Genomic DNA, 25,670 nt, shown 5'->3' with positions numbered 1-25,670 from the left:
CACACACACACACCTACTGTAAAGCATGATGATGCAATACTATGTGCATCTCTCCCATATTTGCCTCTCTCATAGGCTACACACACATCAGTCTGTCCACTGCAGTACTTTCACAACACCAGATCAAGCTTTAGGACACACACACACACACACACACACACACAGAGAAAGAGAGAGACAGAGAGAGAGAGAGACAGAGAGAGACAGAGAGAAAGAGAGAGAGAGAGAGAGGCTGGCTCAGACGCATGTGGTCTGCGGCGGTGCGCCCCCAGCGGCAGTGCCATGGCGCTGCCGCTCCTGCGCAGGCGTTAAAAAGCGGCGGGCGGCGCGCCGGGGCCACTGTGTGGGCTGTGTTTGAACAAGAGACACAGAAAAGTTGGTAGCGGATTTTTCTGGCGTCTGATCTGCAGCAGCATCCGTCGAAAGTATCATGGCAAACAAAGCACAGCAGCCTCCTCACCTGCACCTGGCCGAGGTCACCGCGTCCCAGTTCCTTGACATCTGGAAACATTTTGACGCTGACGGTAGGACACCTTTTCACCTTCCTAAAAGATAGTCCAAACTCAAACTTTCACGTAAGATGACCTCATTATACAGTGAATGCATGAAATGTATCCTCCAATAGAGTAAAACCGTTATAAAGCTTAGAATAACAGACAACACCACAGCCAAAGTGTGTCCTTTTGGGATGTTAAAGCATTTAATAAAAGTATAAAGAATATTAAATGGAAAAATACACAATATAAATTGGGTTCTGTAATGTCAATGTTGCTGTGATATTTTAGGACTAGCCTATTATAGGAACTATGTTATCTTTAATTAGGCAAGTGATACAATTATTTTTCATCGTGTAATAGATAGACAAAAAGAACATGTTCATGCTTTATAATTTTAAGGAGCTGATATCGGAGCTGATATTTTGGATAACAGGTCAATACAACCCTTATAAAAGTTCGATGTTTTTCTAATTCATTTCTGCCGTGATAAACCTCTGCCGACACCACGTGATATGAGTTAATTTAATTAAATTTTCGATTGAAATGCATCTCGGCAGATACATTATTTCTCATTAAAAGCATTCTAAAATAGTTCATACAATTACTTAATGACTAGGCTATATAACACATATTCAATGAGCCATAAACGGTGAATAACTTTGAGTTGATGCAGCGGTTATTTCTCTGTCAATTCAGTGTTATTTTCCAACAATGAATCATTTGATTTAAACACGCAGTTATCGAGCAATCAATGCATCATTTAATTCCAGGGTCTTAAACTTAATCATTGACCGTTGGAGGAGTAACTGGCTCTGCCTGAAGCGCTCTTGGTATTGATATTGTTTCCAGTCATGAGCAGTGTCTCAGGTGTGTTACGCAGTGGAAGTACCCCGGGTATAAAAATGGACTGTGATTTTGATGATCTGTCAACATGAAATCGTTCCATGTACTAATTTATTCAGCGACCCCCCTCCTCCTCCTCCTCCTCCTCCTCCTCCTCCTTGCACACATTCTGTTCGTAATCATGGTCGCTGTCTTTTCTTCTTGCATCCGTGCTGTTTGTCCCCGTACAGATTTGTCAGCTCAGTCTGTCTCTCTCCCTCTGCAAATATCTCTGTGTGCATGACAGTATGACATGAGACAAGTTTCCTTCTTCTTCTTTTATTCCTTCAACAAATTCATCAGGCATGTCACTGCTGTAGCTTCCATAGAGATGCAAGCCTCTTATAGGGTCTAATTATGGAAATCCTTTTATGTGGATTAAGGACACTTTGTCAACTGATAAAGTCCACAGTAGTCAAATCTAAAAAAGGGAGACTTTTTTTTCTCTTTAAAACCTCAAGAATCAGACTAGGACATATAAGTGACCAGTCCTGGCGCCGACTGGTCATTATTAAATAGAAGGTCTTCAGTCTCGCTCGTTCAGTCAGTCTTTGTTGAGATGTAAAAATAAATTTAAAAAAGCAACTGCAAACAAGGTGAGTGTGTTGTTTTACACACATACTCCTGGGAAGTCAATCGTTGATGTAATGTGTTTTGTTGCCTGCACTCATGCTGAAATAATTCCACAGGGAAATCAGGGCAGACTTGGGATATGAGCCATGTGCAGACAAAGTTGTCATAACTGTTATTGTTTTTACTCTTTTGGCCTGCTTAGAGTATGAGGACATCTGTCCTGCGCAACCAGGTGTTTAAGTCCTAATGCTGAGATACTTTTCATATTGTGCTTTGCAATGAGCCACTTTGCAAATCAAATACTACCAGGGTGCATCAACAGATTTGGCTACAGGGTTTGAAACCTGCTCTCATTACTGGGAGTGTCTTCTGGCTCGGCAGAAAGAAAAGGAAAGCTAATTTGTTTGCTCAGATTGAGTAAACATCTCTTGAGTTGCAGTTAAAAATATACAGGAGACAATGCATCTAGAGATGATGAAACCACATATTCCCCTGTTGGCCCAGGATCACATCTCATCTGGATTGCGTCTCTTGCAGCTCCTGCGCTCTGTGTCCCTCTCATCTTTCTCTGCTGTTTCTGTCAGGTCTTTCTCAATTCAATCACTTCAAAGCAGAAAATGGAAACAACTGCAGTCTTTCTATTGCTAATTATAGAGCATTTGCTGTCAATTTTTGTGGTATTAACCTGGATATGGAAATTTGGAATATTAAGCAAAATCCACTTCCTGAATGACCCTGTGATCACAAACAATTTGAATAGGCAGGGCAGCCTTTGAAAGGCAAATTCACTTTATATAAGCTTTAAATATGCACTTAGTTGGCACAGCTGCCCACTTTAGGAGTTTTTCTGTGTTGCGAGTGAATTTTAGAATCAGAACCAGAGGAGTGAAGCGTCATTGCCAGCATCTCCTGGGACTATAATGACGCAGTATCCAAAAGAGTGTGTATTTGGGCCAAAAGTGGTTTTGGAAACCTTTTATCTTGCTGGTTGGTGCATGTTTTAAGTGCTTTTACAGGGAGACTAAAGTATATGAAAGCGGGTTGGCTGGAGCATTCTCATTACAACATTTACAACTAGTTGTTTGACATATATATATATATATATATTCCCCACTAGTATGGCTTCATTGACATTCAATGTAACTAGGGAGAGCCGGCTCATTTAATACATTTCGGACAGTTTGCTGCAACATGGACACGTTGTAATTTGGCCACAGCACATGTAACATTTCATAGAATAACCATATTGTACCCTAAGCATATTGTTGTGGCTTAGATGCTGATTGTAACAGAAACTATTTATCATACATCTGAAAAAGCAAAGTACAAACAGTTGCTCCTTCATGCATAAACATAATGGGGTGTGTGGTTCTATTGCCGCACTAATTGAAAGTATGACAGCGCTCCAACATAATCTATTCCTAATTCCTTTTATTTTCATGTTATTTGCTTTGCAGTTAATCACATCTTACTCTGTTTAATTATCAAGTGGGCCATTTCTCTCCAGAGTGCTAAATGTCAATAAGACCCACAGGAGGGATGCTCATAGCAGCTAGGCATTTTACTGTCCCACTTATTGAAACAGCAGAGCTTGTATTCCTGAGTTTTGATAATATAACTAAGGAACACATGCATCCACGCACACACACACGCATGCACGCATGCACGCACACACATCCATAGTACTGCATGATAATGCAAGAAATGGCAAGCAGTTAAAGTGATGGTGAAAACTAAAAGGAGATCTAATAAACAGGAAAAACAATAATGAAAATGTGTCTTTATCCGACAGAAGACTTTTCATAGTGTAATCATTTTTCATATTGTGTATGATAACAAGGAAGCCTGGTGACAGTCTGCCTGTGAAGAGAAAACCAGAGAACACACACACTTACACACACACACACACACACTTACACACACATGAATGTCCATGCATAGGACAAAGATGCTAAGATGTTGTTTGGATAGGGAGAGGGAGTGAGATAGCAGATGACAGAAAAAAACAGCATGTTAGAAGGAGAGGAGAGGAAGTGGATGGCATAATAATCTTTTTTAGTGTTTAATGAGGCAGCTCTGCCTTCCAGGGTTTTATAGAAGCAGCTAGTCACATCGTTTGGAGCCATCTGTCCAGCCATTCAGCATTCTTGTTGATAGAATACTGGCATTGGTTCACAGAATACCTGGGTGAAGTGGGCATATTCATTTATCCTCTGAATAGGTACTGTCAGGGCAATAGAGCACCAGGAGTAAGTGAAATAAGGGTCAGGGTTAGTTATTTGTCACAACAGAATCCAAAAATAACGCAATGGACATCATTTTAGGACAAGCACCCTTTGACAAAAGTGTCACTCAGTCTGTCAAAATGATTGACAGGCGTTCAGTAAAACATTCAGTATATCCGAGGATTAGTTAAAGTAAATTAATTGTGTTCACAATAATTACCTGCCAAAGATTTAACCAAAACTACGGGAGAGTGGAGGTCTGGCCAAAAGAACAAAAGAAGCAAAGAAGCCTGGGCCAACCCAACAAGGGCCGTCGCATCCAGAACCAGCACTTAATCTCTCAAAATAGTGTCCAGAATAACAAAGACAAGAAAGCTACAAAAACTACACTACCAGACCTCCATCCTCAAAAGAAAAAGCAATAGGAACACACACGCTGGTGAAAGGGGCATCATCTTAGGACGAGCATCATTTGACAAAAGTTACACTCACTCTGTCAAAATAGTTGACAGACGTTTAGTAAAACAAGGTTAAGACATTGAAAAACTTCAATTTAGTTCCCCACAACAAAGTATCATCACTTTCACAAATAGATGATCTTAAAAAAACTAATTTAGGCTTAACATTACCACAGTACACTTTTATCCATATTGATTTGTCCCATTTGCCAAGCTCCCTGCTGAAGGCAGAATTGATTTCTGTGTAATAATCCTGTGGATCATCACCTTCAATATCCTAGAAAAGCTATTTGCCATGCAGTACAGAGCTTCTCCTTGCACACAACCCTGTGTACACGGTCTTTGAGAAGTGATTAGTTTGCCTCCTATCTAACAATAGTCTTCTCTGTTGAGCCAGAGGGGAGTTACGGCTAAAAAGCTCAAGTTTGAATCAATACCGGGGCAAAACTGAGCCATGCCGGGATCTTTTTGACACCACAACACTGTCACAACATGCGCTGGTGTTTTTTTGCATATCAGGAATACTAAAATAATTGCATCCAAAATTTCCACCTTGATTAAAGTCACTGTGCCTGTTACTGTCAATATTTTGATTATGAATGACCTGTCAGCCTTTCAGCTGTCTAAAGCGTTGTTTGCGTGTGTGATTGGTCCCTAGTCTTGTGTCCGTCTGTATCAGCATGTGTTGTTTTGTCTCCGTCCGTCCCTCCCTCCCTCCCGTTTTTCCTCTCGCTGATTTTGTGGCCCTGGGATGCGTTCCTATGTCCCAGTGTGTTGTTTGTAACTGTTCGTGAATTTTATGTTTACGTTATTATTTTTTCTCAAAATAAAAATAAAAATAAATATTTGATCACAAAAAAGTAATACTAAAATAAGCCATTTGTGTTATGTTCCGATGACATAGGTTTATGGTCTGTCTGTCTGTCTCCCAGGTAATGGCTACATTGAAGGGAAGGAGCTGGAGAACTTCTTCAGGGAGCTGGAGAAGGCCCGGAGAGGAGCAGGGGTGGTGAGTTCAAGGACTGATGATTAGACACAGATACACAAACTGAACACAAAGGGCTGTCACGATTCTTCAAATCCACGATTCAATTTGACTTTCAAATTTAAGTTCACGATTCAATATGATTTTATCATTTATTTTCAGCAGCGACAACAACATCACAATAAGAGCTACATGGCATAAGGATACTTTACAACAGCTGTTTGAGTTTTTCAAAATTAACAAAGTGTAATTTAAAGCACCATTTGGTTTACACACCATGAAGTCCAAATCCTGCTTTTAATTAAGGTAGTCGAAATCAAAAGCTCATTTTGATCAATTTTCGATTTAAAGTCAAAACTGTGACACCTGTATGACCACACATGTTAAATTGAGAACAAGATTTGAGTAGCTACCAAGGAACAAATGAGTACACTCAGCCTCCCACTAGTCTCGAACTGGACGGTACATGGAAAGTTTTTTTATGCAGATCAACTGCGAAGCTGCACTTACACTTTGCAGTTTCTGTGCAATGCTGCTCCGCGGTCTGATCTGCTCCCTGTCTGTGTGCGTCGCAGAGCCGCCCGCATGCAGCCTCTCGGGAATTACGTCACACAACAAAGTACCGTAGTATTGTGCGCAAAGCGCCAGTCAATTTAAGTACATGCTTAATGGTCCCATGAAAACAGCAAAATGGGACATCTTCGTGAATTTATAAACCCCCCCCCCCACGTAAAAAGTGGACGGGTCCGGGGAAAAGGGGACGTTTGGACCCCCTAGTTTACTTGTTATTATGGCGTTAATTTTGACACTCCTATTAGTGTTATTTAGTTATAAGCACACTTTTACAAGTCTAGCCTGAGAGAGACGCAGGAGGAGAGCTCTCTTTGCTCAGCGAGCTCCAAACTTATGCGTTGATTTTGGTGGGGACGGTGGAGACAGTGGGTACGCGTAGGCCTACTTATCAGATTTCGTCATGAGTCATTTTGGACCCACCGCTTTTTTTGAACACCTTGAGCTCAATTTAGTTAAAAAACGCAGATGCCAAGAAATCCACAAAATCTTGACTTGACTTGACTTGCACGAAGGAGAGAAAAAAAAAAGGAATGTGATATTGTTCCCAGCACATTTCAAATCAAACTGACGCACATGACTCCATTTTCTTCTGGGTTATCTGGGTTATTATCTTCTCGGCTTAGAAATGCTGAATTTACAGCACGGCATTTTAATATGACATAGTGTCTGGCTTTTGGTTGATATCTCGTGTCTGCAAAAAATGCCCTTTTATGGAGTTTCCTTTTTGCAAAATAATCTGTGTGAATTTAAGCTTGGTTTTTATTAAAAAGGCTAACCATGCAGAAGGACCGAAGCCAGCGTTATGCCAACATTTTTTCTTCTTCTTCATAACCTTTATTTTGTGGTTGTTTAGTTTCATTTAGATTTTGTTGATATCCAACGCTGTCCAAACTGCTCAAAATTCCAAATGTCAAGCTCATTGGGTACCCGGGAAGCCAAGTGTAAAGTAAATTGTCTCAAGATATTTGAAACACACTCACACACACACACACACACACAGGATCCTAGATTTATAGTTATAGTTATGGTAGATTAGGGAATTACTTATTACGAATCTTTAATTATAAAGTCAATTCTGATTCACTCTTACTCATTTCTCAATTAAGTAATCAATACCTGCTGCATAAAATTAGTTAGGAGTCATGGTTTACTAACAGTTAGTTTCTCATTTGTTCCTTATTTGTTCCCTGGTAACTACTCAAATGTTGTTGGCCTTATTGTAATGGGTTTTGTAATGTGTATGTTTTCTAGGACCCTTCAAACCCCATATTCCGAGAAAAGATGAAGGAGTTCATGCAGAAGTTTGACAAGAACAAAGATGGACGAATTGAGATGTCAGAGGTAAGGCCTCGAGGCGCTTCTTGTATTATGTTTTTATAAAAGGAAGTAGATGGACATGTTGGGAAATATGCTCATTAGCTTTCTCGCCAAGTATTGGATGAGAAGATTGACACCACTCATACTACTCCAGTTGATTACATCAATTCAGTCTTTTTGATAGTCTGAGTGGAGCATCAGTTTTCGATATTGCTATCCCTCGATTTTACCATTTTTGGAGCATGATTGGAAAGAGATGCGAGATTGAGGCCTTCTGCAATACCAATAAGTTGTTAGAGAGGGATTCAGAGTAAAAATCAAGTGGAAAGGTTTTGTCTGAACTAAAAACTGCAAGCAACATAAGAGAAGAAGTGAAAAGGTTTGTTTGTGAAATAAATAAATACAAATCTAATTCAGGCATAGCCTGGCTTCTAAGGTGGCAGCTCTCTATTATTTATGTACAAGTTGCTCATTTGAAGCTTTGCAGACAAAAAGCTCCCCAGTCTTCTATTCTTCTTCTCTCCCAACATATCAAAGCCGCCATCTTGTGTTCTCACCACTCCCTTTTTCCTGTCATTCCTCTCTCTAGCTGGCCCAGATTCTCCCAACTGAAGAGAACTTCCTGCTCTGCTTCAGAGAGTTTGTCAGCTCCAGTGCTGAGTTTATGGCGGTAAGCGTTTGTTAAGATGGGCCGGTATATTTATTTAATGCAGAGCTGCTGTACTCCCTTGCCGCACTGATGGTCATTTGATCCGTTCTTTGCATTCTTGTTTTTCACTAAGAAATGTCATTAGCCTGGACACACTGCAACCAACCATAAAATATAGACCAGAGTCAATCATCCATGAAGGAGAAAAAGCCTGCATATTGTCATTCCTGCCTACCAGCTGATTGCATGAAGTAATTCCCTGTGTATGGTCAAAGTTGCACTAATTAGTGAAATAACCGGGAGTGGTTTGGAATGAAAACCGCACACCCTCTGCCTCCATTACACATGGTTGCCTATTTCTGCTGTTAAGATATAGCAGTTGAATTACAAATCAAACGACCACACCTGGTGGTCCATCAGAAACACAATAGAAATATAGTATAGCAGCTAAAAAACTGTAGAATTGGCTGAATTGGCGGAGTAACGGAGTACAGCTAATAGAATTACGTATTTAATGTAGAAAATATGAGAACTGTTACAGTTTAAATTGGTGGTATTCTGAATGCAGTTACCTTTTTTAAGAGAAGGATTAAGGAGGGGTATTTTATACATTTTATAATTTTATAATACAAATTTTATAAACGACAAAAAAATAAATAAATAAACATAACCACAAAAGGCCGCTAACATTACTTAAATTTGAATTTACAGGATATTATTAACAATTGGGATCAGTCCAATAATGGTTGGTGAAATGATAACAAAGACAGACAGGACCGGTTAAGAACCATGGTTAGAAGCTGGTGAAATTAACATGTAGTCTAAAACCGGATGAAGCCACAGTTTTAAAACAAATACTCTCACATATTGCTACGTGTTGCCATGCGTGTTGCGACGACCAGCGCCATTGACAGCTCTTCATAAAACTTTGTTTAAGCTACAAAAACAAAAATAAAAAGGGTTAGTAAAAGATCTTTGATTGGGATAAAAAAAACATTCGTCCATGGCATTAGTTAAGAAATTACTTTAGAAAATTAAATTACGTAGCCTATGTCATTTTAGAAAAGTCACTTTTTAACATGACAAGTGTCCTGAGTGAACGTCCTGTCATACATACTTGCATTAATTTTGGTTACTCATAACAAACTCATTATTACCTGAGATGCACCATAACTTACTTGCCAAATATAAAGTTAAACCTCATCTGCCCAGATCAACACAAATCCTGTTTTATAATGTGGACAAGAACAAGATCTCTCTTTTATGCTCTTTAACACCAGAAAGCTGACAACAAAGTTATGAACATCAGCCTAAAATTTGTCACAAACAAGGCTTCAGTACTGGCGGTCGTTTTCATAACCAGTATTTTGGCCTGTTGTGACACGTTTGTCTGAAGCACTTGAATAAGCAATTCAAGTTGTTAAGTTTAAAACAGTCTAAAGGAAATGTTAAATTATAGCGTGGTTGACCCTTTTTACATTATTTACAGTACTTGATTTACGGCTAATATGTGAAAAATGTACACAACCATATTAGTGTAACTTTAATTCAGTTTTACTGCAAATCGTCATAGGAAGTGCTTTTATTTTGAATTAGCCTACAAGGAATTTGTTTTGTACTCACACTAGTTTGTGTCAGGAGATAACTACGAGACGGTAGATGCAAAAAATGTCCATCATGCTTAAAGCTATAGTGTGTAGTTTCTGTCGCAATCACCCCCATGTCAAATTCTAAGTTATGAACAAAAAATTGTCGACGCGTCCACATGATACAAGCCTTCCCTTATCGCGCCCCGCCCCCCACCCCTCCTCCATTCAGTGGCTTGAATGTAATGGACGTTCATTAATATTACGCACTAAAGCTTTAGGTTTGTTCAATTCAATTCAATTCAATTTTATTTCATAGTTTCAAATCATAACAAGAGTTATCTCAAGACACACTGAGTAGGTCTAGACATACAATTTACAAAGCAAACCAAACAATTCCAGTAATTCCCCTGAGCAAGCATTTAATGTGACAGTGGCAAAGAAAAACTCCCTTTTAGGCAGAAACCTTGATTGGTGAGAAAACTTCCTTTTAGGGAGAAACCTCAGACATTCCCAGGCTCTTGGTAGGCGGTGTCTGACGGTGCCGGTTAAGGCTGTGATTAACAGTGGCAATAATAGTCACAACAAAGATAATTTAACTATGACTAGAAATACCAGTTGTAGTAGTTAATGTCGTAACGAGGCGCTGCAGGACTTCACTGGTTGTAACAGGACACTGCAGGACGTAGCAGGGTGTAGCAGGGCATAGCACGGCACTTCAGGGAATAGCAGAGCGTAGCTGGACGTAGCAGTGCATAGCAGCGCATAGCAGGGCATAGCAGGACGTAGCAGAGCGTAGCAGTGCGTAGCTGGACGTAGCAGTGCGTAGCAGCGCATAGCAGGGCATAGCAGGACGTAGCAGAGCGTAGCAGTGCGTAGCTGGACGTAGCAGTGCGTAGCAGGGCATAGCAGGGCATAGCAGGACGTAGCAGTGCGTAGCATGGCACTTCAGGGCACTTCAGGGCACTTCAGGGCTCAAAGCAGGACCACAATGACAGCTGCAACAAAGATGTAGGTGCCACCCTAAAAAAAAAAAAAAAGGACTCCAGGGAATAAGCTCCCCATCTGTTCACTTTCTTGTTTGGAAAACTGCAGCATATTGACCAATAAAATGTTTGCTGTAAAAGACAAGCGTTTTGGTCATCATGCCAAGCCACTGCACTACATGCCCAGTATGTTTTGGAAAGATGCCGAGTCCACTGTCCTGATTACAGGGTTATCAGCAGTAATGTGTTACATTGTAACACGTTACCCCAATACTGCAAAACAGTGACAGTTAGCTGAGCTAAATCAATTTAGCTAACGAGCAATCAAACATTAGATGCACATAAGTCAATCACATGTGACTAGTTGATAGCAAAAGCTCAGAAAATAAGAAGTCTGTTTTGTTTCTGAATAACAGTCAAGTTGTGTTTAAGAAACCATTTACTGTATATATGAAACGTTCAAAGTACAGTATTACCAAACATAGGGCTGCACTGACTTGTGAATAATTAAGGACTATAGGAATAACAAAACGCCTTCAGCAGAGCAAGGAAGGCGCTCCTAAAAAGGAAATCCTTTATTCCACAAAACACATTTAAAAGATAAGAAAATGGCAGATTTCATGTTAGATCGGCTGCAATGAAAGAATGGAGACAATTAGAAACCAATTACATGTGGGGAAGAGGATGTCCTTGTCTCCGGTGTCATGTTTGAAAAGTAATAATGAAATGACAAGAGGAGGATGAATTAAAGAGAAGGTGTGAAGAGAAAAGGATGCAAATGGCAAACAAGAGAAAGCAGAAAAGAGAGAAGGATGTAAAAGAAAGAGTTTGAGAACATAAAACAAGAAAGGAGGACTAATCAGTCTTTGTTGAAGGGCACTGTCTTTTTAAAGGGTTAGAATGAGGAAGCTGAACCTTCTATTTTCAGAGTCATATATAATGAATAACACCACTGTAGCTCTTTGCAGTGCCCAGAGGAGGAGCGGAGGGGGAAAAAGAGGAGAAGGAGAAGGGGGAAGGCCATCCATCTTTGATAAGGAGCCCTTCCTTCGGACAGGGACAGCTGCTAGATTAAAACATTCATTAAAATGACTTTCTCGCCCTCCCTCATTTCTCTCTGTCTCTGGTTGCCCTCTGCTTTGTATGGGGGCGATTGGGATTGTATTGAATACTGTGTGATTACGGGGATGATCCAGGCTTTTGTGGCTGTCCCCTCTGGAACGATTTCTGCTCTATCCACCAGAAAAATCAAACTCTTGGCGCAGTTAAGGAGCAAGCCGAGGGTTCGATCAGAGAGGATTTATGTTGGGGGAGGAATGTGAGAGAAAAGCGTCTTTGTGCTTTGTGCGTCAGTGCTGAAAAACTGCTTTCAATGCAATATATCTTTTGTTTTTTTTATATATATTTCTTGTAGGCATGGCGGCGATATGACACAGATCGCAGTGGTTACATTGAAGCAAACGAATTGAAGGTATGTTGCGATATACGATTCTCAACGATAAAACATATTGTAACTCATTCATGGTCATGGCTTTTATGTAATATTTCTGATCGTATATCTACTGCATCCCAAAGGCTAGCATAACCAATCAATACGTTTACAAATACCTGTTATTTATTAAACTGCTTAATTTGTCATACTTATTTTTATTTTTATGTCTTTTTTCTTTCTTTTTCCCCCCACACACATTCAAATACACATTCAAATGCTCTCTAGCAAAGCACCCACCCTTAACTGTGATTATCAGACAGTAGTAGCTGTAGCAGCCACTTAAATAGCTACTTATCCCATACATCCCGTCTTTTTTCAAAATATTTACATTTTATTCACAGATTTGCATGTATGTATACCACTGTAGTAGTCATGTTATTCTGTTTTTGTTTTCCTGGATGTATTTCCCATACCCTTTTTTGATCATTTTGGAAAAAAATGTCTAATCCTATATGGATATTGTTTTTGGTTTATCACCTCCTCTATGTTGTTGTGCACCATTAAAAAGAAAGGAAAGAATGACAGAAAAATAATCCCGTACATATTTTTTGTGTTATGGGGTAACTACCCTATTATTAGGGTAACTACCCTAATATCAAACTGACTTTGAATCTGCTTGTTGAAAGTAATAATTATGGAAAATAACGAGTAGGCAGGAAATATGCCTATTCGCTTTCTCGCCGAGTTAGATGAGAAGATTGATACTACTCATAAATCTGCTCAACTAACTTTGAGCAAAACAGCCAATACGCATATTTCCAGAAAACTCAAACTATTCTTTAAAGGCTCTTGAAACATCATTAAAAAAACACTGATGTGCTGAACATGGATTAAGATGAAGTATTTGCACTGTCAGGGCCAACAAGTGACATATTAGCTAACCACAGATAATCAACATTTCAATAGGTTTGTCACTAAGTTTCATTGCAATTCACCTTTTTTGATACATGTTTGATACATACATCAGCACATGGGTCAGTAAAGCAAGGCAGCAGCTTTAAAAAAAAGAAGTATCCGATCCACAGGAAATCCCCCAATGACCACCACACGTGTTTATTTCCGGTGAGGACTCAGATGAAAAAGCTTTTATGATTGCACAAATGTTATACACTTCAACACCTCTAGGAAATGTTGTGTCAAATCATATAAAGGAAAGTGCTCTACACTGGGGAGTTCATTATTACTTGGGTCACTGATTGAGCTTCACATACAAATTAGACTGCTTAGGTTGTCATGGGATGTCATTTCTTCCAGCTGACCAGGTGCAGATGAGTTACTCAGGTGTGGCCTTTGGAAAGCTTTGGGAAAATGCAGATGAGATCCCAGGAAGCAGACATATGTCTCCCCTCACAGGCCTCAGCCAGGGTTCAGAAATGACTGAGGTCCACAATTCTTTCTTTTAATGGAGTTTATTTACTGCATTGTATGAGCATTATTCATACCAAAATGTAACCTACAAACACAGCCTCAGCAATACACCACACACAAATTCTATCCATCTATCGATTTTTTGGCAAAAAATACTTTATATAAAAGCTGCACAATTAGTCACAGCCAGTAGTGGAAAGTAACTAAGTACATTTACTCAAGTAGCTACTGTGCAGTTAGTACAGAAAGTACAGTTCTGTAGTACTTGAACTTTACTTTAGTAGTTCCATTTGTGCTACGACATTCATCTACTCCACTACATGTCAGGAGGAAATATTGTACTTTATAATCCAATACATTGATTTGACAGTTACTTTTTTTTTTAAACGTATGATGCAGTAGGCTATGCTTATGATTAACCTACGCAGTAGTATAACAAGACTCTACACTTAGCTCCACATTTACAAATTACAATATTATATGCTTTCAAATGTATTTGTTTGTGATAGAAAAAGGTTAAGAAGTTTGTGCTCAAGTATAAAATATAAATATATATTTATAGTTTCATGTCTGATATATTCTACGGATAGGCTATATACTTTTTATCTATGGTAAAATGTGTCAGTTATGAATGTAGCTGGTATGATGTTAATATCAGATCATTTTCACTGTCTAATTGTGCTGAAAAATGTGCGCCTCACGGGGCGCTCACCTACTCTAACCTGTTAACACGGGCGCCGAAATGAAAAGCAAGAGGTGTGGGGCACTCCGGCGCTGCTCAGGTAGGCCAACACATCCTGTGGCCCCGCACAGAAAGCTGTCAGTTTCAAACATAGAGTGTACATTAAAGAAAACTGTTTCAGGTCATTCAGATGCAGAAATACACTGTGTCTTAAAATAGAAATAATTACTGAGGTCCGGACCTCTTTGACCTCATAGTGGGCTACGGCCGTGCCTACCTCATGACTGCTAGCATACAGGGAAAATGTCTGAGTTTATTGACTGAAGTGATGAACGTGTGATGTTAGAATATATTGAAATAATGAATGCACTACATTTACTGTATCCAGAAGCAGAGCCACACGTTTGCAACCTTTCACAACTCCATTTACTGGCAGCTAAATGCCCAATTTCTCATGCCATTTGACGTTAGAATGCCTAAACATCTGTACATTATCGTCAGCCAAGGAACAGTCAACATTCTGTTTTGTATCTAAATACCCTCCAACTGTCTTCATCATTCTGAAATATCAACACAACAAATGTTGAGGATGACTTCTTTTCACTTCTGCCACCTAACAAGAGGCACAAATTGTCTGATGTTCCTCTTTAAAGTTACATAGGTAGGGCAGGAATTGGAGCGTAAACAGCTTTACGGCTCTTGAAACCTATTTTTAATAGAGTTCACAGTATGAATGGCAATATTACCAGTAATAAAACTTTTGGTCGATTGATTTGCCGGTCCAGTCAGAGAGACTGAGGGGAAATGACACAAAGTTGAAGTTATTTTAAAACCCCAGATTTGGTGCTTTGAGAAAACATTGGGGGCTGGAGCCCCAGCAGCCGCCCCCTCGCTCCGCCCCTGACTGTACCTTTGCAGGTTAGGGATTCACATACAAAACACAAGACCAATTCATAAAATACGACCGATTTCATTTCTCTCTGTCTCTATCTTTCTTTTGCAATTTTCTCATCTACATATCCTTCCTACCCTTCTACTGTCCTTGTTTCTTTTATCTTTCCTTTATCTACCTTCCTCTATCAAGTTTTAGGTTTGCAAGAAAGTAGATTAAATAAAGCTTTTGCATTGCTGTTTTCAATGGTGAAAACCGAGGACACTGTACATGCATGTTCTTCCTAATTGTTTTTTTTATCCACACGTGTCTGTCCTCAGGGCTTTCTGTCAGACCTGCTGGAGAAGGCTAACAGACACTACGATGACCAGAAGCTTCTGGAGTACACACAGACCATAGTAAGACACACACACACTCTCACACACACACACACACACATACACACACACACGCATACTCACACGCATACATGCACACACACACACACACACACACACACACACACACACACACACAGCTCAGGGTTTGATGATAATAACTGGCAAACAGGTCACTCTAAGACAATGTTTCAGTCTGTGCTATGTTATATTATTATATTATTGTGTGTGTGTCGTCATATATTCAGCTCTTATCTGTTGGGCTGAAGTTTATAATCAGTATCGCTAACATAAGATTTTCAATTAATTACAAAATTTACAAAATTTACAAAAAAACAGATTTCTTAAAGGTCCCATGGCATAAAAAATGTCACTTTATGAGGTTTTTTAACATTAATATGCTTTCCCCCAGCCTGCCTATGTTCTCCCAGTGGCTAGAAATGGTGGTAGGCATAAACCAAGCCCTGGGTATCCTGCTCTCCCTTTAAGAAAATGAAAGCTCAGATGGGCCAATCTGGAATCCTGCTTCTTATGAGGTCATAAGGGGCAAGGTTAATTTTCCTTTCTCTGCTTTGCCCACCCAGAGAATTTGGATCACCCATGAGAGAGAGGCATCATGGCTTTCAAACAAGCAAAGTGGCAGTAGGTCAAAGCCACACCCCCAGCCTCCCCCTTGGCTACCCCCCCTTCACCTTAAACGCTACAGACTCAGAAATGGCAAATACTAAGGAAAGCGCATTGTGGGACTGGCTCCAAAGGCTGAATTTTGGGAAAGAGGCTTCAGATATGGTATTAGGGGACCACTAAGGTCTATATAAAAACACCCAATGAGCACCATGTCATGGGACCTTTAAAGTGACATGGTCAGTTTAGAGTTTGTTTTACCAACCAGATATTACATTTTGATTTAAAAGTGGTGTTCTCTGCTGCAAGAAGACACTGTTCACCACAGTGTAGTAAACAAGATCCTCCCTAAGCTCAGAAAAATCTTTCAGTAACATAAACTGAGGTAAATAAAATGGGGGAGAAAACACAAATGAAGTATTGATTTTGCACCAGCATCTCTCAAAGTAGTGAAAAAAATAACTTTAAATGACTAAACTAAAATAAAACAGTAAAATCACAAAAGCAGCAATCAATCCTAGAGAAACAGTCGTATCAGTCTTTTGACAAGTACTGCATATGTCTAGTGTACGTTGGGCCTGAGACCCTCAGAGGCTGGTCGCGTCGGTGGCAGTGGTGCTGTGCGGCTGAGTGGTCCTGATGCATCATTTCCTGCAAGTTGTGTGTTTACAGCACAGATGTGCTAACATCTGCTTCTTCCTGGAAGCCCCAGAGCTGACGTGACCTGATTTTCTGAAGCAGTTTTTTGCAACACACTTATAGACACACTTGGTCATTGTTTCATATTGATTTCTTCATGCCTTTATGACACATTAGAGCCACAGACGGTAAAGGCTATTATTGAGGGAAGGCAACAACTTCATAGCGATATGCTAAATAATAACAAATAATTATGAATACATAGGCACCGATATCATTCAGGTCCAGCAGTGAAACCCTTCTAGTACACTATGTTAGCAATGTCCTATGCTTATAGGGATCCTCTAGTGAAAATTACAACCTGCAGCAAAGGTAAAATGAAGAGTCATTGTATTTGGCATACGGCTAAGACAGACATTTTTGTGTAGGAGATGTGGCAGTTAAAATGTAAAACATTCATAATATACTGTATGTTTTTACTAAAATCTGCACCATCAACTGCACTAGCAGAAGTTATTAAGGCTGTTTTTCATGAACAGTCCCTTAACTGGTCCTCTGTTAAACATCTAGAACTATGAAAAAAAAAGATGGAAACCTGATGGCTGTCCATTCTATTTCTCAGTCAATATAAACCATGAGATAAACCCGAGGCGCCCCCGATGCTGCGCCATCAGAGAGTAAATGTGTGTGAGTGTATATCTGATGAGCAGGTGGCACCTTATACCGCATGTGGGTGAATGGTGAATGGTTCCTGTACTATGGAAATGCGCTTTAAGTAGTTGTTGAGACTAGAAAAGCGCTATATCTACATTTACCTTGACAGCATCCACCTATAAAAAAACTTTCCTTTCCGTCTCTTTCTATCTCTGTTCTGCTTCCACTTTGTAGCTCAGGATGTTTGATCTGAATGGAGATGGGAAGTTGGGTCTGTCAGAGATGGCAAGGTAATGTGCAATTTGACTTGCCTCTGTTCACTATATAAATGCTGAAACACATTGCCTGCTGATGTTCATTCACCATCTAACTGTTGTGTCTGCCAATCTCCCTTAGGCTTCTCCCTGTTCAGGAGAATTTCTTACTCAAATTCCAGGTAAAAAGAAAGGCTACATTAATACACACAATTAATGTCACTGAAGTACTTAATATCATGTAGCCACTATGTTTGAATATTTATAATATAATTGGTTGACTTTTGTTTTACTGGGATTTCTGCAATTTGTAGTCTGATGTCATCTCAAACCTTGTTTTACAGGGTGTCAAGTTGACCACTGAGCAGTTCAATGCCATTTTTGCATTCTATGACAAGGTAGGTGAGATTTTATTCAAGGTGGCAATAATAAACTAATATAGTTTAAACCCACAGCTCTCCAACCCCACTTTTGGTTTAATTTCTCTTCCACTAGCATTTTGGCACAGACGGTTTTATCCATCTGCCACACTGAAAACCGGGGTGCTCCTGAAAAACACTACCTGTATATTCTGAGCTAAATTTGTAATTACCACAATACTCAACGGTTTACATTTGAACTCTTCATCATTGAAAATCAATCAGAATTACCATTACCAAATGTCATTTACTTCATCCCCCATGAGTCTTATTCATGGGGAAACTATTAAAGGAGTATGGGAGTTATTGTTCAATGTCCTGGATTAAAATAAAAAGTTACTTTAGTGGATATAAAGTTAATTGAGCTGAGGCTAGTGTAATAGATGCTAGCTTAAAAAAGAGGTGGGACCTATGGGTGGGACAGGTAGGTCTGTGTCTGTGGACTGTACTGTAAAAGTTAATGTGCTACATTGTGGAAGAACTTGAGGAATGTATATTTATACACTAAAACAAGAACAAATTGCAACACAGCTAAAAAAAATACTTTAGACTTGAGTCAAGTTGTCTGGATGACTCAGAACTGTTTGTTTTGGAGTTTCTCTTTAAAATCATACATGGAAATCCTTGTTTTGTGCGAGGGCACTCCCTAACTACCTAGGGAAATGCAAATGCAAATGAGTTAGGCTTGGCACAGTTGTACCTTTGTAAACACATCAGGGTTGTTCAGCTGTGGTTCAGTTAATGGCCACGTTTTCCACAAAACAGTGGATTGGTGGGTAGGGACCATAGAGCCAGAGCTGCACATCTGTTACTTACTTGTGTTTGATATCTTTTGAGTTTGTGTCAGAGATGTCAGAGGTGCCAGCCATACTGTAAAATAAATAAAATAAACAAAATAAAAATAATCAACTCAATTTTATTTTTATTTATTACCTGTAAATCTAAATAAATCAACTCTCTAATACTGTTTTTGTACCAGTGATTTAGCCACTTCATGACACATTTGCTGTCTTAAACAGTTATTGTGTGTGGTAAATATGCATACTACAACCATCTTTTGACTCAAAAGATGGTTGTATTATGCATATTTCAAGGTACCAAGTTGACTATACTAAAATCCTGCATGGATGCTTGATTTTTGATTGAAAAAATATACATCATGTTTATTTGTAAAATTTCCATTTGTACAAAATTGTATCATGCATTGAACACTGTCAACATTATTACTTAATGAATATTGTAGAATAATATTTGCTATTAGATTGGGACACAACATCAGTCTTGGGTCGGTTAGAAGGAGGCGATTGAAGTTGAAGGGTAGAGGTTGGTTTTTGGCATGTGAATGGAGACAGTTGGTTGTAATTAACTAATTAATTATTAGCTCTATTAGAGTAGAAAACCAACAGTAACAATTTTAATAATAATAATAAGGAGAAGAATCTTAATTATAGACAATTAAATATTCTGCTTTTGACAGTAAAATATTCTAACACTAAAGTTCCCTGGCTACAAAACCTATACAAAACATCACTGCCACAAGGACCACATTGCTCTACACCGTACTTATATCTGCTAAACAAGGCCATGTTATATGGTTGAAAGCTCCAAACATATTTGAAGTTGATGTTCTAAGAACCTTTTGTCAAACTAGTATTACCAAGGTCAATAATGAACCTTTAAGCTCTCTACTTCTTGCCACTGTGTAGGCCTTAGTTAACAGGGCAGGCCTTTATAGCAGTGACTGGGTAGTTGCTTGCATCTACATGTCTCAGTGTTGGACTAAAGACAAGCACCCACTCAAGCTCACTTGCCGAGGACAGGGTTGAATTCAATTATAGATGAGCCACTGTGGTCCATTCATGTAGACTATCTCTGCGAATGGAGCACCACCCTTATGCGTGTAATTATTTTTATCATTTTTTTATGAGCTCAGCCCCTGCAGCTGAAACACAGTCAGCTGCTGTCACGTGTGCTGAGGGAACGTGACAAGGGCAGAGTGTGGCCATTCAGCTGAACGTGAACATGGCTCACAGTGCCACAGTCCCAAACTGTGTAACGTCTTTAAAATGTCTGGCATGCAAGATGGAACGCAACTTAGATAGACTAGTTCATACCTGATGTTGCTCTGCTTTCGCATAACTCTGCAGAGCGCGAGACTTTCATCCTTTCAGTGAAAATAAAATAGAATTCACACTTCATTCACCAAGATCTAGGACACTTCAATCAAGCTTTTTTAGACATCAAACAGCATCTCCCAAAGTAAGAAATAAGATTGGCAAGCCACTGAGCTCTGAAGTCATCTTGAGACCGAGCCTAGATGAACAGAACATGGTTTTGTTCCACTTGCCAAAGGGACATTGCCAAAAATTTGGATTTATTTATTGGCCCCAAACTCTAAACACTACTGTGAGACATAACTCATTAATTAGCAAAGTGGCTCCATATTGACTCTACAGCTAACCCCTTTTATATAGTTGTGAATGGGAAATCTTTTTTTAAATCATCATTCATTAATGGCCATTTGGTTGGTGCATTCATGATGGCTTCCATAAAATATTGAATGACGTTGAGCAGTATAACAGGGCTTAAAAATCAAAAAGCTCAGAATCTAAGTATAGCTGGTGCACACTGTAAAGGAAGGAATGCAGAAATCTTTGATGAAAACTAGAAAAACAAGGTGCAGCTACATAACGTCGAGCTGTAGTTTAAATTGCTGCACATTACTTATGTTTTGGAGTCTGATCTCTGTCTACAGATCAGTCCAATGATCCTTGTCCTTAAGACCATTCCTTTATGAATGTTTAGAGAAGAAAAGAAAATTTGTGGTGTGTTTCTGTCAACTTCTGCAGGATGGGAACGGCTACATTGATGAGCAGGAGTTGGATGCCCTGCTACGAGATCTTTACCAGACAACCAAGAAGGTGAGATGGGGGCTTTGGTGAAGGTTCACAGGCATTTTGTATACAAGCACATTCTGTAGCCCTGTGGCGTACTGTAAACACGATGCACTTTCGTGAGCTTAGACGTGGCTTGTGACTTTTTGAACTGATACAATTTCTCTGATCATTTTCGCTCCTCTCAGTTGTTCAATCACTGAGCGTTCTGTTTAATATTACCATGTTTCAGGACACCCAAAAAAATACACCCAAAAAGCTGTATTTTAAACACATATCTTTAATACAAGCTATGCCTGTGCAGTAGACTTACAATAACAGAAGTAGTAAACGTTAGACAAGCTGCATGTGATGAGCAATGTTCCCTGATCTAAGTTCTTAGTGCTGCAAAAACTCTGATCGACAGTTTTATTGAAACCCCCAAATGATTCCCATGTTTTAACTGTTTTATTATAGGCATTGAGGATTTGGATGTGTATGTTGCTGCAAACCCTGACTGAAAAGATGTCAAACAAAGGGGAACAATCTTAGGATGAGTTAAAGGGGCATTTGTGTCTTCTGTAGGTTGGTGTGACATCACCTCTGTCTTGTTGTCAGGATGTAAGGCCAGAAAAATAATACAGGACAAGAGGCTGCTTGGTAGCAGAGACTGAAATCAGAAACATAAATATTTAATTGCCAAAGAACTAATTTGAAGTCCAGCATCTTGAATTTCAAATGGCGTGTAATACACTCCTAAAAAATGTCAAGACACAATAAAGTCCACTTGTTTTCATTGTGGTCTTTGGCAAATACTATTTAAACATTAACACTCGCCGGCGCCCCTCACCTTATGACATATTTAATATCTCCAGATCAAAATACTGCAGAGACCTACTTTGTTGTTGTTTAGAAGCAGAAAAATTAGTCCTTTTAATAAAGTCCTCCATGCATTTGTAGGCCATCCAGAAGCTTTTCAATCTATCATTGAATAACATTGTCTTTGTAAAGTAAATAGTTAAGAATCTGTCAGGATTTGCGAAAAGTGGACCCAAAAATGCAGAGGCAAAGAGGTAGTGGAAGATATAGAAGACTTATTAAATTAAATGGCTAACAAACAATGGGATTCCTGAAGGAGGCAGGCAGGCAAAAGGAGTCTAAAAAACAAGCCGAAAATTGAAGTCTTTGGAATCACAACCCAAGGAACTGAGCAAAATTGAGGACACTCAACACAATAATCTGACTGCAGACAAAGGAAGCACAGAAACTAAATACACGAGGTAACGAGGATAGTAACGACAGACAGGTGACATGAGGGCAGGTGAAACAGTTGAAACACATCAGGACGTGGCAGACAATCACAAAGGAGGGAAACACAAGGCAGGAAGTAAACAAGACATGACACAGGAGAAACAGAAACTAAAAAGTAAAACAGGAAACCGAAAGAGGGCTTTAGTGCAATTTTAGCACAATAAAGTCCACTTGTTTTTATTGTGGTCCTTAACAAATACTAAATTAAATTTGTAATAAAACATTATTAATATCAGAAAATACAATACAAATACAAATGTAAGAATTAAATAACATTTTAATGATATTTTTCTATTTATAATACTGAACTATGTGCTCTACACTAAATCTGCTTGCCACATCAATAGGGACTGGATAAAGATGCAATGCCTTCTTTTGTCCACCTCTGTCTTAAATCATGCACTCATTTTAAAAAGTTTAAAAAATCACTACAAAGGTTGCATGGTAAATATGCCCCATTACCAGTGTCAACTGCTAGTGTTGTGCAGTAACTGATCACCCAGGACAATACTGGTTACATTTAGCTCCATTTAGCTTGATTACTGTCACTAGTTGGCCCCTTCAGTCTTACTGACTCTATATCATAACCCCCATTCTGTTGTTCAGGATGTGGACGTGAAGAACCTGACGGGCTACAAGCAGAGCATCATGACCCTGTCTGACGGAGGGAAGCTCTACCGTGGCGAGTTGGAAATTGTCCTCTGCAGGGAGCCAATTGTGTGACTCTTCCTTCTATCTTGTTGTGTATCCTCATTTTCTCTGCCTGCCCCGCCCTGCACTCCTGAGACCACACCCATATTAGGCTGCCTGGCAACATAGACCAGGTGCATGTGCCAGACACCCCCTCTATCATTTCCCCCAACTCCCCTCAAGTTACAACATCAGAACGAAAAAGTGCACTGTCAGCACGCAGCGGCTCTTCCTCCCTCAATCCTAACTCTTCTGCCATCTGGCCTGTCAACCCTAACCATGACCTGACTAAAACATCTTCAGAAGCTTCTCACCTTCTCAACTCTCTTAAACATAAACGTCCCTGCCATCCATGCTGTGCCTGACTTGCCACTCCTGACCAAAAGCCCAATTTTCCCATAGAAATTCCCTTTTCAGCTGTTAATAACCCCCGAACCCTGTCCCTCGCTTCATTGACCTCTCCATTTCTTGCTCTTTCAACTTTAAATACAATATATAGTCATATACAGTAAAACTGCAGACAGCTGTTTGAATTGATCTAATTTATAATCTGTGATGGAACTGATATTGATTTTCCCGCTTCTGTTTGTCCTGAAACCCTCTTGTTCCATTGCCATGATATGATTTTCAGTTTCAATGATTGTTTTTGGCTGAGACTGTCAATTGAAAATATTAATAAAATGTCTTAAGATAAAATTAGTTTTGACATTGTATGAACAGCTTGAACTTCCTTGTGTCTGACAGTCTGAATATTTAGAGCCATGCAATACAGTACCATTCTCTCAGATACATTTCCTGATTACTTTCTGTTGATTATTTTCTCAAGTCCTCCTAGCTTTAAACTGTTCCCTCATCTTTAACACACTAGCAAGAGCGTTAAAAGGATTAGCAATGGATATAATCACAACAAGATAAATATGGTGTAAAATGCAAATCTATAGTGCAGAAAAACACTAAAACTGGACTCTAATACTGATGCTGGTTGTCTGTGGTGAGTAACTTGCTAAGTGTGCATTGGAATCGAGAAGATGATACAAGTAATGGCTGCTTTGCTGTAGCATTGACTCAGACAGCTTCATTTGCAGCATAATGTCTTTCTCCCAGTTGCATAATGAAAATGACTGAAGAAACAAGTAGAGTGATTTTGCTGAGTCTGCGCCACAAGGCATTGCTGGTGTTTTCTCCACTGTTTGAATGAAATGAGGCAGCATAACAAAACACTTCTCCGCTCCCTTTGACTTGCTGCTGCTGCATAAAGCAAAAGCTGACCTGATGTTCCAGTAAACATATTTAATTTATCTTCAGTTTCTAAATTATTTACATTAAGCTCTTGCCACTCAGTTGGTCCCTGGTAGGTGAATTTAACTAAAAAGCGTCAGGCTTAAATGTTTTATTGTCCATAACATGAAACACTTAAGCTTCAATCAATCAATTTTTGTTTGTCACATGAAAATAAATAAATAAAAAATAGTGAAATTCCATTGAAATGTAATCCCATAAGCTCCTTTGGCTTGTGCATGATTCATCATAAAGAGACAAAAACAGGCACACAGACAAAAAGTAATCCGGTTGAATGGCCCCGGCACTCCAGCAAAGTCTCGGTGAAAGGACATCAGAGCTCCCAACATCCTACCGGAAACCGACTCCTCATCCAGTTTACTGTCCGACGCCGGCACATTGGCTAGCAGGATGCCCAACAGAGACGTGGCAGTCCGTGTTCAATTCCTCCACATAGTCCAGATCGTAGCCACAGGTCCAGTCTTAGCAGATAGCCATCTTCTCCTCTCTGTTTACACGCTAAATAGGCTGAAATATGGAACTTCATTTTCATAACATTCAAAGGCAAATTGGGAACATGTTTTAACTTTTGAAACTCATAAATGTAAAGTAAATCTAAAAAGGGAGATCAGACATCATCCAAAAAGAAAAACCATGGTTAGTGGCAGAGCAGCCTAGGCCTCAACGCAGAGGTCTAGGGTTCAAATCCGACCTGGGACGATTTCCTGCATGTCTTCCCGATCTCTGTCCACCCTTTCTCACTGTCCTGTCAAAAATTAAAAGCCGGAAAAGCCCAAAAAATTATTTAAAAAAAACAGAAAAACCATGGTTACTCAAACGTAACAATGATGTAAACTGACAACTGACAATTAAAATTCAATTGGTGCTGGAAGCCTCCATCTTATGCAGTTGAATCCATGGGTGGAGTTATTCCTTGCTCCTGAGCTGAGATGTTACTCCTGACATAGTAGGACAGGACATGATATTTCTCGTAAAACCCCTTTAATTGAGTTGACGTGCTTTTAAAACCATCTGAATAATACAGCAATCACACAAGTTCCCATCTCAATGTGGAGCTGGTGCAAACCCACATCAATTAATCAGAAGTGTTAAAATCTTCATATGACATGCAGCTGCTAAAGAAAACTGTGCACATAACTGAAATTGCTGTAAGAATTTAGGTGATAAGAAGTCCTTTGTATTAATATGTAAGTAAGACTGTTACTTTTGCTGAATACAGTGGACACAAGTGAAATTTGCAGGAAAATGTTAAAACTGTAGCAACGGAGAAGACAAAAAGTCAGCAAGCTGCCTAAATAATGTCAACTACGCAGAAATATGTCTTTTCTGTTGGCCAACATTAGCCACCTTAAACTAATCATATAA

At 39.4% G+C, this 25,670-nt stretch overlaps 1 protein-coding gene across 1 annotated transcript; it reads left to right on the top strand.

The window, feature by feature from the left end:
- Positions 1-262: 262 nt before the first annotated feature.
- Positions 263-23,695, top strand: calb2a (calbindin 2a). Its single transcript, XM_034878173.1, has 11 exons — positions 263-524; positions 5,568-5,644; positions 7,445-7,534; positions 8,100-8,180; positions 12,146-12,202; positions 15,486-15,563; positions 17,694-17,749; positions 17,856-17,895; positions 18,058-18,111; positions 20,982-21,053; positions 22,923-23,695. Exons 1-11 carry the CDS (start codon positions 431-433, stop codon positions 23,037-23,039), a joined length of 816 nt encoding a protein of 271 aa, XP_034734064.1. The 5' UTR covers positions 263-430; the 3' UTR covers positions 23,040-23,695.
- The last annotated feature ends 1,975 nt before the right edge of the window (positions 23,696-25,670 follow it).

This window comes from Etheostoma cragini, chromosome 8 (assembly GCF_013103735.1).
Source record: "Etheostoma cragini isolate CJK2018 chromosome 8, CSU_Ecrag_1.0, whole genome shotgun sequence".
Taxonomy (NCBI): domain Eukaryota; kingdom Metazoa; phylum Chordata; class Actinopteri; order Perciformes; family Percidae; genus Etheostoma; species Etheostoma cragini.
Note: the sequence above shows the minus strand (reverse complement) of the source record. Positions and strands in the feature narration are given on the sequence as shown.

What these genes read in the sequence shown, in the direction of transcription:
- calb2a (XM_034878173.1), top strand. Translation starts at nt 431, where the DNA reads ATGGCAAACAAAGCACAGCAGCCTCCTCACCTGCACCTGGCCGAGGTC. An exon ending in GAAACATTTTGACGCTGACG is followed by an intron (nt 525 to 5,567) that starts GTAGGACACCTT and finishes TCTGTCTCCCAG; the next exon opens with GTAATGGCTACATTGAAGGG. An exon ending in TTGAAGCAAACGAATTGAAG is followed by an intron (nt 12,203 to 15,485) that starts GTATGTTGCGAT and finishes GTCTGTCCTCAG; the next exon opens with GGCTTTCTGTCAGACCTGCT.